The 12,763-nt window shown below is 48.6% G+C and overlaps 1 protein-coding gene across 6 annotated transcripts in view; it reads left to right on the top strand.

Annotated features, from left to right (window-relative positions):
- The window catches only part of FBXO10 (F-box protein 10), an 86,345-nt gene that overhangs the window by 67,655 nt on the left and 5,927 nt on the right, over nt 1–12,763 (top strand). For 4 of the 6 annotated variants that reach the window (XM_025201421.1, XM_025201420.1, XM_025201423.1 and 1 more), the window contains 5 exons: nt 1,137–1,207; nt 3,509–3,661; nt 7,404–7,454; nt 8,806–9,081; nt 11,382–11,692. In XM_025201421.1, coding sequence (XP_025057206.1) covers nt 1,137–1,207; nt 3,509–3,661; nt 7,404–7,454; nt 8,806–9,081; nt 11,382–11,692 — 862 coding nt within the window. The remainder of the gene's footprint in view (nt 1–1,136; nt 1,208–3,508; nt 3,662–7,403; nt 7,455–8,805; nt 9,082–11,381; nt 11,693–12,763) is intronic. The other 2 variants (XM_006021457.3, XM_025201422.1) reach the window with 1 other exon arrangement.

The following is a 12,763-nucleotide window of genomic DNA, read 5'->3' as shown; positions in this document are numbered from 1 at the left end:
AGACCTAGTAATAACCTAGGAAACAGAAAGAAACTAAGAAAAGTGCAACTTTTGAGCCAGAATCCACCCTTAGTTGTCCCCACATAAGTGTAAAAGTGAGTAAAAATTGGCTCCTGGTTACAGAGCAAATAAGAAATAAAGGGTGTGACATCTCAGAGGCGTAACTAGCAATTTTGGTGCCCTGGACAAAGATGCTGGAAAGCAGGGGTGGACGTTGTGCCAAACACCGGAGGGGAGTGGGGGACTGCTAAACAGCATGGAGGCACAGGGGTACTAATTGCCAGAAAGTTTTACCTGACTGAGCTGATGTCTACCACTAGTTATGCTACTGTAACATCCTGTCCCTTGATGCTTTCAAAACAGTTCTTTCTGGGCCTCATGCATTGTGTTTTGATGTGTCTGGCTAGAATTTTTGCCAGCCTGAACTAACTTAAGCAACTTTAAATCTGGACAGTTCTTTAATCTGTACTTTGCCTTTCGTTGATGTGGGGTGGAGGGAGGTGAGGAGGCAATCCTTTCTGCAATATGCTAATGGATTGTTTCTGACGTGCATCATTGCATTTACTGTTTATTGCTCAGGTGATCAGGGTTGTATTGTTGAAAACGTTTGAGTTGAGAATGCTTTTCAAACATGCCGTTTCATAATTTTTGGCTTATCTTATTGTATACGGAGTGCATGAATACGATTTGCAGTGGGAGGTTCATTCCAACAATAGATGCGTAAAATTATATGATTGTTCCCATTGATCTGTGTTCTAGCACAATTTCCCCTGTCTGATATTATAATTCATACTTTTGACCACTTGAAAATTAGCCAAAAGTCTATAGTGCCATTGTCTTTTTCAGCTCTGCATGTATCTACTTCTGAATTCATTTTTTCTCTTATTGCATGTTGCCTTATTATTGTTGCTACGTAGCATGAGAAATTCACATGAAAGAAAAAAGAAAATGAACTGGGGCCTATGGCTAGTCAGGAAGCCAGCCCTATGAACAAAAGAGCTCTCTGGTAACTTATGAACTATATAATGGCAACTTTACCTGTACATTTAACCTATAAAATCTTAGAGCAAGCCTGTATGCTTAATGCACAATATATGACAAAGTTTTTGGTGACTTTGTTTTCCTTTCTTTCTCAGTGGAAACCATATTTTCCAGGGTCTGGAGGCTGGAATAGCAGTGAATGAGAATGGAAGAGGCCAAATAATAGGTATGAAAACACCTTTGTTGTACGTAATAGACAATACTTCTTAATGAACTTTGGGCTTTTAAGTGTTATTTCAGTGCATCTCTGTTGCCAAGGTGTTTCTGTCATAATCTCAGTGGGTGCAGTTCTTAGCTGATATAATTTCACAGGAGTCCGCCTTATAACTGGCTCTCAGTAAAGCAGGCTGCGAGCTGGTGCATTCTATACCATAGCCGAAATTGTCCTTCTCCTCTTGTCTCATACACTGTTGTAGGGAATCAGCGTATAATGTGAACTGTATTTTACTCCCATAATTTTTGGTTAGTAGTGGGGGCCAGTTTACTTAATGTTATTCTCCTTCATTGGCATCACAGAGTTGTTTCCCCAGAAGTCACATATATGAGTGAAGGAAGGACATTATTTATGTAGAACTGGTGATAAAATTAAGTGCAATTAAGCTGTTGAATACATCGCTGCCCTCCATTTGGAATTACAGGCAGAAGCCTGGAGCTGTGCTTAGTTATACTAATTGAATTTTTTCTGTCGTTACATAGGACTAGACTCTCATTGTCACCCTATTTTCCACCAAAACAGTAAATACAGGCTCTCTGACATTCATTTAAACAAATACATATTTTTCCAAAAAAGAGTAATTGCCATCAAGAAGGTGAATTATTAATATACACACAGCCTCAAAGGATGATTGTAGTGTGGCACATATAACAATTAAGTTCATTCTTTTTTTGTCATAAGCCTTTCTGAAGAATAATAATCTGTCCTACTTTTGCTTTTCTTGTGTTTTCTTTTTCTGTGCCATGTCTATGTCATGCTAGGCCAGCACCCTTATGTGATGCAGTAAAGAATAGTATGAGTGAATAGAATAGTATTCATGAGAGAAATTCTGTTACCAGCTGTGTAAATGACTTTTTTTTATATTTATGCATGGTTTGCAACTCTGTTACTCTTGCAGTGTGGAGAGGTAAGTATATATGTGTATATTGTCATGTGCAGTAAGCTACACATTGGCCAGGCAGGTACACAGCTATGTATGTACACTCGGAGCACACACCCAAGTCACAAAATTGTTGCCAGACAAAAATAGAAAGAGGGAGGCATCCTGTTTGTGATCCAGCTTAAATAGTTGAATAGTTCAGGCACTTCCCAGCAAGTGGAAAACCTGGTTTTAGGCCCCAGTTATCCACCAGGGGGCTTGAATATGCATCTTTTTTACCTTTGCATGCTAATCACCAAGCCATAGGTCAAGCACTATTCAGTCTGTCGCCATCCTTCCTTTTAATGCTGGACTTAAAGGCAACCAAGACAGGGCCAGGAGGAAAAGAACAAGCTGGAGGGTGTGTGGTTCAGTGAGATGGCTGCTACTTAGGGAGGGAGCAAGTTCTGCACCCTTGCTCCTACTAGGAAAAAAAAGCTCCCCTACTGCAGTGCTAAATAACAGGTGCAGTGGCTTAGCTTCAAAAGTAGCACTGGAGAATGCTTGACCTGCAAAGTCAAGGAGTTGTAGGTTTAGGCCTCCTCTGGGCAAGGAGTGCCTATAACCTGGAGTTTTTGGTTCATGGGTGAGTGCTCTAGCTACTCAGCTGTCAAGCTCTTCTCATTTTTTTTCCAGCACTTATACTCAAGTAAGTGTATATGTAGCTGTGTATGTACCTGGCTAGTTCCTGCTCTCCTGTATATCTTCAGTTTATGAATACAGACTTACACATAAGTCCATGCTGTAGTGATACAGAACTGCAAACTGTGCCTGGGTGCCAAAAGTACTACTTGCATGACTGGGTAAGTGCCATATAGGTGTACAAAGGTTATAGAATTCCTCCTTTAGTATCCAGTCTTGCAACCCCAGTAAAAATGTCACTGCCTTCACCTGCAGCAAATTTAGGCCATCTGTATAGGATAAAAGAAGAGAGGAAATTGCTAGCCTAGAACCAATGGTGTTGGACGTCCAGGCCTCCCTTAAGTCAGTCAGAATTATGCCACTGATTTTAGGGGAGCCAGGACTTCACCAGATTGGTTCTGCATCACTCTCCCAGCTTTGCCACTGACTTGGGTCAGTGCAGAGTGATGTTTGCCTGTACCATTTACACATGTTCCCAAGGGTGGTCTGGTTTTCCTTGTGCTCCTGTTCCAAACAAGCATTTTGCACTGCTTTTCAGGAAAAGCCTAGAGTTCTCCAGCACTAAATGTGACTGTAAAATGCCTGCTTTTTTAGCAACTAAACCCCCTGGTGTATGGGCTGTCCTTGTGAATAGGATGCAGCCACTGTCTTTTTAGCGATCTTCTCTGGTAATGTTCCCTCTGTTCTGTCAGAAAACGTCATTCGGGAGAATCAGTGGGGCGGGGCAGACATCCGGCGTGGCGGCGACCCCGTGCTGAGGAACAACCTGATCTGCTGCGGTTACTCAGATGGAGTGGTGGTGGGAGAGCGTGGGAAGGGGCTTATCGAGGGAAACACCATTTATGGTAAGAAGCTAAAAATGTGGGCAATGTGATGGAATCTTCTCCCCTTCCTTCCCTGAGCTTCCCTGTCCCCTGCTGCTTTTGGCTTAGTCAGCCATCCACCGTTGGCTTCTGTGCTAAGCAAAGCCAGTGGAGGCTGGTTAGTAATTAATTCTAGTTCCTTGCTTCTCTGCCTCAGTACAGGGAAAAGCAGCTGGGAGGCTACTCTAACTGGTGCCAACTGGCTATGGAGATTGTGGCCCAGCTGGAGGTAGCTACTCGTCTACTGCTGTCTATCTCTGACCCAGCCCCCATACAAGGTTGGGGGTCTCCAATGGAGGAGATATAGGAGTCAGCTCTAGAATTTGTATTCCTGGACTCTTCGTCACTGCATTCAGGAGATTGTAACCAGTCTTCTCTCCCTTTGTGGAGCCTTGGGACCCTGAAGTCAAACATGAAGTTGGTAGAGAATCCACTCCAATCTATATAGTTTCATAGTTTCTAGGGTCGGAAGGGACCTGGGCAGATCATCTAGTCCGCCCCCCTGCCATGGCAGGAAAGAGTACTGGGGGTCAAACGACCCCAGCAAGATGGTCATCTAACTTCCTCTTAAAAACCCCCAGGGTGGGAGCCTGCACCACCTCACTTGGAAGCTGGTTCCAGACCCTAGCCACCCTGACCATGAAGTAGCGCCTCCTGATGTCCAACTTAAACCTTCCCTCCGCCAGCTTGTGATGGTTATTCCTGATCACTCCTGGCGGCGCCCGGGGGAACAGGGACTCCCCCAGTGCCTGTTGATCCCCCCTGACTAGTTTATAGCAGGCCACAAGATCCCCCCTCAGCCTTCTCTTCTGGAGGCTGAACAGGTTCAGGTCCCGTAACCTTTCCTCATAGGACCTTCCCTGCTGTCCCTTGATCATGCGAGTGGCCCTCCTCTGGCCCCTCTCGATGCTGTCCACATCCCTCTTAAAGTGCGGCTCCCAGAACTGGACGCAGTACTCCAGCTGCGGCCTGACCAGTGCCGCATAGAGGGGGAGGATCACCTCCTTGGTCCTGCTTGAAATGCATCTGTGGATGCACGACAAGGTATAGTTGGCCTTCCTAGCCGCCTCCCCACACTGCCGAGCCATGTTCATCTTGGAGTCAATAATGACTCCAAGATCCTTTTTCACCTCCGTGCTGACAAGAGGGGAGTTCCCCAGCCTGTACGTATGGTGCCGGTTGTTCCTTCCCAGGTGCATCACCTTGCACTTGTCTGTGTTGAACCCCATCCTGTTCTCCTCCGCCCATCCTTGTAACCTGTCAAGGTCCGACTGTAGCCTGTTGCTCCCTTCTATTGTGCCCACATCCCCCCACATCTTGGTATCATCAGCAAATTTGAACAGGGTGCTTTGCACCCCCTCATCCAAATCACTGATGAAGCTGTTGAACAGGGCGGGCCCGAGGACCGAGCCCTGCGGGACCCCACTGCCCACGTCCTTCCAGGCCGAGAACGACCCATCCACTACCACCCTCTGGGTGCGGCTCTCTAGCCAGTTGGCGACCCATTGGACTGTGTGGGTGTCTACGCCACAGTCCCCCAGTTTCCTAATGAGAACGGGGTGAGAGACAGTGTCGAAAGCCTTCCGGAAGTCCAGGAAGACTATATGATTGTGTGTCCATGTGATAGAGATAGGAGTGCACTGAAGAAGATTCAAAACAGCCCCCAATGGCTGTATCTTCGCTTACACTGATGCTATGACACTCAGCTGTCAAGCTCTGGGAATGTTTGGGGAAAGACCCTGACTGCATAGAGCTGAGAGCGGTAGGACAGACGGCCAGCAGTGGCCTCATTCAGTCCAGGCCAGGGGATGTCTTGCAACAAGTGTCTTTAGAGATCTGTAACATGACATACAAATTCATAGGAGAGGAAGGGAAGCTCAGCTGAGTACAGCATCCCCAACCCTGTCTGAAAGAAAAGGGAGGGAGTGTCATAAGAGCTGGCTTGTGAGGCTTGTTTATACAGAAACATCACAGCAGTGACTGAGGGTATGCAGCCATCATGCCCCAGCATGTCTGGGGAGAGGAACACCCGTGCCCACCTACTCCTGCTTGCATGCACCAAACCTAGAAGAGAGGCTTGTCTGGTGGCGCCCCCTGAAGTAACCCAGATACTGAGGTTTAAAAGGCAGTTATGGGGGACACTGCCAGGATGGCCTCACTGCTCCGTGTCTGAGTGCTGTGCTTGGGGCAGTGCAGGGACCTCCCTCCTACATGGAATAGATGCACTCTGAAACCTTACTCCAGCAGATAAAACTGAAAATGGCTCATGGGCCACTTTGCTGAAGACCCTTCTGTACCTTGCAAGGAAAGGCGCAGAATGTACATGTCCCATATTCACATCTGTGGGAGCCCCACTGTTGATTTCCATGGCTTTGGATCAGTCCTTAAGGAAGAGGCAAGCAAGGATACAGCAGAGTGAAAGATGCATCTAAGAGGAGGAAAGATTCCAAGTCCCTAGGGAGAGGGCAGTGAAAGGGAGGGAAGTGCCTGCTCTGCAGGAGGGAAAGGGGGCACTGGTCTGGGTTTTGGCACATAAGATGAAGCAAAGGTAGTAGTCAGATGTGCGTGTAGTGTGGGGTTGCTTTCATTAGGTCTCTCAGTGGAATTAGCCTTCTGTACAATGTGTGTGTGTGTGTGTGTGTGTGTGTGTGTGTGTGAGAGAGAGAGATAGAGAGAGAACATCATGCTGGGCTTGACCTGATAGCTGTCTCAGATCAGAGTTTATATGACAGTGCAGAAAAGCTGTAGGGATAAAGGACTGGCTTAGACCTGGGCTAATCCCCTGGTTTATGTGCAAGCAGAATTTGGACTCCAGCCTGTCAGCTTTCTTCCTAATGCATTTTAACATGTGACTGTTTTAGCCACCAAGCACTGTGCCTGATAGGATCCTGCAAGAGCCCTAAATCCTGAGCCTGCTACAGTGTGAGAGCTCTCAACTCCTGGGGAATCCAAGGGGTGGAGGCCACTCTGTCCAGGAGAAGCCTGAACTGAGGGGGCCCTGTGGCCTTTGGCTGCCCAGTGCTCTCCCTAGGTAGGCATGGGGGTGCTGGGCCAGCTCACACCCAACACTGGCATTGCATGAGACCCAGGTCTCACAGGTGCTGGCAAAAGTTAAGCAACACCAAAGGTGCTTCACCTGCACATATGCTAAGTATCTCTTAACAAGAGACACTTTGGGTCTGACCTCTGCAATGTGGGAGCAGCAGCCATCATTCAGCTTTGTTCCTTGTGCACTTTGGCCCACTGCCAATTTCAGAACCCATCCGCCTCTCAGCTCATCAGCTTCCTGCATGCTCCCCTTGTTTTTCCAGGGTTGCGTATTGTGCTGAGGGCCCATACAGCAGACTGTGAGGAAGATGCAGAGACCTTGGCAGCAACATAGTTTCATCTTTCTCTGCAGCTGTAGCCAGCCTGGACCTGGGCCCTGGCTTGGGGCAAACTTGGGGAACCTGTGGGGCCATCCTCACTGTCATTATCTGCCCCCAGCTCTCTCAGACCCTTTCTGGGCCAGTTCTCCAGTGGGGAATTGAGACACATCATGATCTAGTGGCTTACCCAGAGAGCTGGAAACAAAACCCAGATCTCCACAGCCCCAACACAATGCATTAACCACAAGGCTAAGGTCATGTGTGAAGAAGATTCCAAATTCGCTGCCTCCAGCTCCCAAATACTTAGGTTAGAAATTCAGGTTCTGATTTGGTTATCTTACTCCCTCTAAAATTAGACGCTGCAAAGAAATGTCAGACTGCGTTGGTGGTCAGGTCTGCAAGAGGAGGTACCCTTTTTGTTGTGGGTCTCAACATCCAGAGTTGGTCCCAAATCCTTCTTTTACTGAACTGTTGTGGCTCCTGACTCTGGCCATGAGGCATCTAGAACATCAGCAGGGGCCCTTTGCACCACATGGCATTGTCCTGAGTCTTGGCAGTGCCCCTCCAGGGCCACTGGATCATCCCTTGTAAAAGCAACCATGGTGAGGCAGTGCCTACGCCTTCCTCACAATCTGCCGATGTGCATGTTCCATGTCACAGCCCACTGTAGTGAGGAGAAGGCAGGGATTGTGTGCTGGAGCCGGGGTCTTAAATATCTGTGCTGGTTGGTTGCCTTTGGAAGCCTTCCTTTCAGGATGTGAGTCTGTTCAAAGGTAGCAGCAAATCACCAAGTGAGAGAAGCACCACTGAGGTGCGTCCTGTCCCACCTTGGCTGCATCCCTGCAAAGTTATTACAGCAGTATATTTTATTGTGTCTTTCTACTGCCATTGGTTTCGTATTACTTGATTTACAAAGGGTCTTTCCCCCCCCGCCCCCCCCCCGTTAGCTTGACAGTGGATAACGAGGGGAACGGAGGGGAGCAATGTCTCAGCAGGGGGTGATTGTGCAGGGTGGGGCCAGGAATAAATCACCTGTGTCTTCAGAACATGTAAGGAAGCCCTTGCATAAAGGCCAGTGGGAGACATATTTGCATGCACATAACTGTGTGGAAGGAACAGAATTGGTGCAAGGCAGGAGATGGCATGGATGACCCTAGGTGGGAGCAGTTGGGTAGCTCTACTTTCCTAGGGCAGACCCCAGCCAGGGCAATGCCCAGAGATCATTAGGATGTGGATTACAGAACACTTGTGACAGCACATCTGCACTAAGGCAAAAAGGAGTTATCGCTGTTGGTATTAGGAGAGCAGTTGAAAGCCCTAGATGACCCTGTCAGGCTAGACAGTGAGAGCACTGAAATTAGCAGGAGCAGACACCAAACTCTCTTCTAAAAATCTGGCCTCAAAGATGCACATGTTGCAGGGAAGCCCCAGGGCCTGAACACATGTGGCAAAGAAGTGGTAGCAGAAGGAGAGGGCCTTAATTCGGCTCTAGGGATAGCCCATGGCTGCCTACGGTCATCCCACCTAGTGGCAGGAAGTCCCGGCATGGGAGCCAGCACTTCTGAGTTCCAGTCCAGTTGGCATCAGCTTCCCCAGAATCCTCCTTGGCTCTGTAGTACAAGTGTACATGGTAAGCTCCTCAGGACAGGGACAGTAGGTCTATGCAGTGCCCAGTGCAATGGGGCCCCAGTCTTGACTGGGGTGTGTGAGTGGTGCTGCAGTGCAGGTCATGACCAAGGGGTTGCTTTCATTCTGCAGGCAACAAGGGCTGTGGTGTGTGGATAATGGCATCCAGCCTCCCTCACATCACCAACAACCAAATTGGGCACAACAGCATCTATGGGGTGGCGGTGTTTTGCCGCAAAGATGATGCCAATGACTATCTTGCCAACCAAGGAGGCAATGAGAGCTTCAACGATGAGGGGGAAGCTGCCATCTGGGAGAATGACCTGGACAGTGAGGATGAGCGCTTTGCCTCCCGACGGCTCATCAGTGTGGCACTGGTAGAGTCGAACAGCATCAACCACAATGGAGGTGAGTATGGTGGGCCCTGATGCTAGACCTATCTCTACTATGCTAGAGGCACAGACCAGAGGCCAAATCAGTGCTCATGACATTCCAGCACAGCAAAGATGTGATGCAATCCATTGCTTTTTACCCCAGTTCGTGTACTAGGTCAGACTTGTTCATGGTCCTTCACAAAACAGTCCAGGTAAGATGGAAGAGAGTGATGGCAAATGGCTGTAGCAAGAGCAGTGGCTGTACATCAAGAGCAGTGAAGCACTGAACATCATTGCCAATGCCATCCATGCCAACCAGGACAGTGGGGTCACAGTCTTTCAGAGCACCCAGCTCATTCAAATAGCGAACAACAGCATCTCCTGCAACAGCCTCGGGGACATGGTCTACCATGCAGAAAAGACAAGTTTAAACTCCAAAGTGGAATGGCTGGATGTTGCCCAATTCTGCAGCCATTTTGTAACATCTACCAGGCTTTGTCTCTGGACACATACCCATTCCAACCACTCTGTGTCAAGCTCTAATACTCCCCTGAAAGGGTGGAGTGTGGGAAAGGAGGGGGTGGCTGGTACACCTTTTGCTCTGGCTCCAGATGTCAGCTGAATAACTTACGAAGGGCATTAGAAGTGGGTAAAAGCACTACCTTGCAGCTGCTCTGTGTTGCAGTGTAGTTGGGGAGGCCAGTGGGTTTGCCAGACTTTGAGGAGCACAAAAAAGACAAACCTGATCACCATTTAGACTGAGTCTAGAGGGCATCATTGTGTCTGTTCAAACCCAGAACTTAAGATCAGGCTGCTCCTCCATAGCACATAGGATGTAGACTTCAGTGGGAGTTACAAGCCTACCCTGAGGGGAGAACAGAGCCAAGGGCACAAAGCAATGAAAAGGGAAGAGAAGGAAAAGGCCATACAGTTCCTTATGAACCTTAACCCCTGAGTTTAATACATTTCTAGTTGCCAGTGAGGATGCCCAGAGGAAGGACTTCAAGTCCCAAGCCCTTCTCTTCCCTTCTGTGACTCTTGCTTCCTTCACAGCAAGGAGGGAAAATTCAAAGGTTATAACTGTAAGAGCATTAACATGTCACCAGTGTCGGTGTGTTTTATTCCCCTGCTGCAGCCGTATCTTTCACACACATAATGCCTCCCAGCTCAGAAGATCAGACAGCAGATGCTTCTTGGGCTAAATCTGGCTTGGTATTATACTAGGACAGGGGTGTTCAACACCTGGTCCACAGGCCAGATCCAGCTTGTGGTGCCATGTCATCCACAGGGCTCCCCACAGGTCTAGAAATTTGGTGGCGAGGCAGCAGTGGCATCACTCCCCTGCTGCCAGATTTCTGGCTCCATGGAGAGCTTCAGGCCCTGAATGCTGAATAGGGTGCCCTCTCCCAATGCACAGGGTTGAGTGGGGGCAGTGCTGGGCCCCAGCACCCAATCCCTGTGTGGGGGACCTGGAGGGGATGGTTCTGGGCCCTCAAGATCAAATTCTGGGGTGCATGGGGTGGAGAGGGGGTGATGCTGATCCTTCAGAATCAATCCTGGTACATAGGGCAGGGAGGGGGCAGTGCCAGGCTCCAAATTCTGATCTGGCCCGGCCTGACCACTCATGTGGCCCGTGGGGCCAAAATGTTGAGCACCCATGCACTAGGGCAGTGGCACTGGTGTTATTAGCATCGGAGCAGTATAGATAGAGCAGAATTCGATCTTTCTTTCTTCCATCTGTGGGGTGAGTTGCCAGGTGGCTGCACCAGCTTATAGTGGCACTGCCCAACAGTTTTCTGTGCCAAGAAGCATCATGGCCAAGTGAACAGAGCACTAGTGTGGGATGTGAGAGAGCTGGGTTCTGTTCCCAGCTCTGCTACTGTCATGTTGGATGAGTTGGGGCATGTCACTTCACTTCTGTGTGCCTCCATCTGCAACAGGGGAATAATGAAGCTGAGTTCTACAATCTACACATCAAAGTGAGAGCTGAGTAGGGAGGAGTGAGAAAAATACTGTGTGTGGTCAAAGGCTCCCGGGTACACTTTCCACCATAATGAAGCTCCTACAGTGGTCACAGGATCTTGAAAAGTGCCACCTACTGACCCAGCCCTGCATATGCAAAGACTGACCTGGCCCAGGCTTCCTAGGCCTGTGAGGTATGGGTAGGGTAGAGCTACCGGCTCTGTTGGGACGTATTAGGGCAACTGTGAAGCCCTTCCTTGCTCATTCAGGCTGTCCTGAGATGAAGGTAGCATTGCCTGGTTGAAGCCCAGATTTGGCTGCCAGGCAAATCTTTCTGAAAGCCATGGACTTGGTTTGTACCTTTTCTTGCAGCTGCTGGGCTGTACATCAAGAGCAGTGAAGCACTGAACATCATTGCCAATGCCATCCATGCCAACCAGGACAGTGGGGTCACGGTCTTTCAGAGCACCCAGCTCACTCGAATAGCAAACAACAGCATCTCCTGCAACAGCCTCGGGGGCATCCTTGTGGAAACAGAGTGCAGGGTGGAGCTCCGTGGTAATGGGATATATGACAACAGCAGCCATGGCATCGCCTGCAAGGGGGACGGGGCCATTGTTGAGAATGATATCATAGGCAATCTTGGGTGTGGCCTCAAGTTGTTACAGACAGCGAACATGAAGGTATGTGTTCAAACCAATGTGGGGGATGGGCTGCTCACATCACAGGGCATGTGTACACGTGGCAAATGTCTGCTCTGATTCATGCGTTGGAGCAGACTCCGTTAATCACTTAAGTGCGTTAATTAGCATGCTCCAGCAGCCTCCGTGTTATATGTATTTGTCATCCTTGTGCTTCAAAATGGCATAAGGGCACTTTAACTAAAGCTTGTGGAATGAGCTTAAGTTAAAGCATCCTCACCACCGTTTTGAATACACATGAAGCTGAGGGCGCTGTAATTAGAGTGGCTCTTGGAGCCGCTGTAATGAAAGCCCTCCCTCCTCACCTCCACCCCAGAGCACATGTAAACACACCCACAGATGCCAACTGAAATCATGCCAGAGCAGGGAAAACAGCAAGTGTCCCTCTCACAGGAATGGCCTGAAGTTGGCAGGTTCTTCTGATGTCCCTTGTGACATCACTGAGATAATCCAAGAGAAACTACAGCATTACACATTTCCCATCCCTTTGGTTGTGATTTATCAAACCTACAGCTGGCATTGCTCATGCCCGGTATACATACCAGTTAAGAGACATGCACCTAGGAGATTGTTTCCTGAATCTCTGGGCTGCCATATGGTTGTAATAGTACCACAGATCCCAAACTGCCTGAGAAATAGGGTGGCCGTCATAGAGGACGGTCCGGTTGTCCTCTGTCCTTTATTGGTACGAAACCTGACGCTATTGGTTTCATACCAATAGAAGACAGAGTAGCAGAAAACCGGAGTGTCCTGTATGATGGCCAACCTACTCAGAAAGGAAGTCAGGCCTGTTATTCTCAGGTGGGAACTGAGGCACAGAACAAGGATGTGGCTCACCAGAGCACTTAGCAGACCAGTGGTGAAACTAAGTCTCCTGAGTCCCAGGTCAGTGCTCTGTCTACTAGGCCACACTTAGTAATTAGTAACTCATTTGTCATTCCAATACTGACTTTTATATTAATGCAAAAAAATTGCTGGCTTTTCCCCCTAGGACCTAGTACTGTGATAATTCCTAAGATGTGACATACAGTTATTTCTTCAGTAAGAAGCCCT

Source organism: Alligator sinensis, unplaced genomic scaffold, assembly GCF_000455745.1.
Source record: "Alligator sinensis unplaced genomic scaffold, ASM45574v1 scaffold434_1, whole genome shotgun sequence".
NCBI classification, from domain to species: Eukaryota; Metazoa; Chordata; order Crocodylia; family Alligatoridae; genus Alligator; species Alligator sinensis.
Note: the sequence above shows the minus strand (reverse complement) of the source record. Positions and strands in the feature narration are given on the sequence as shown.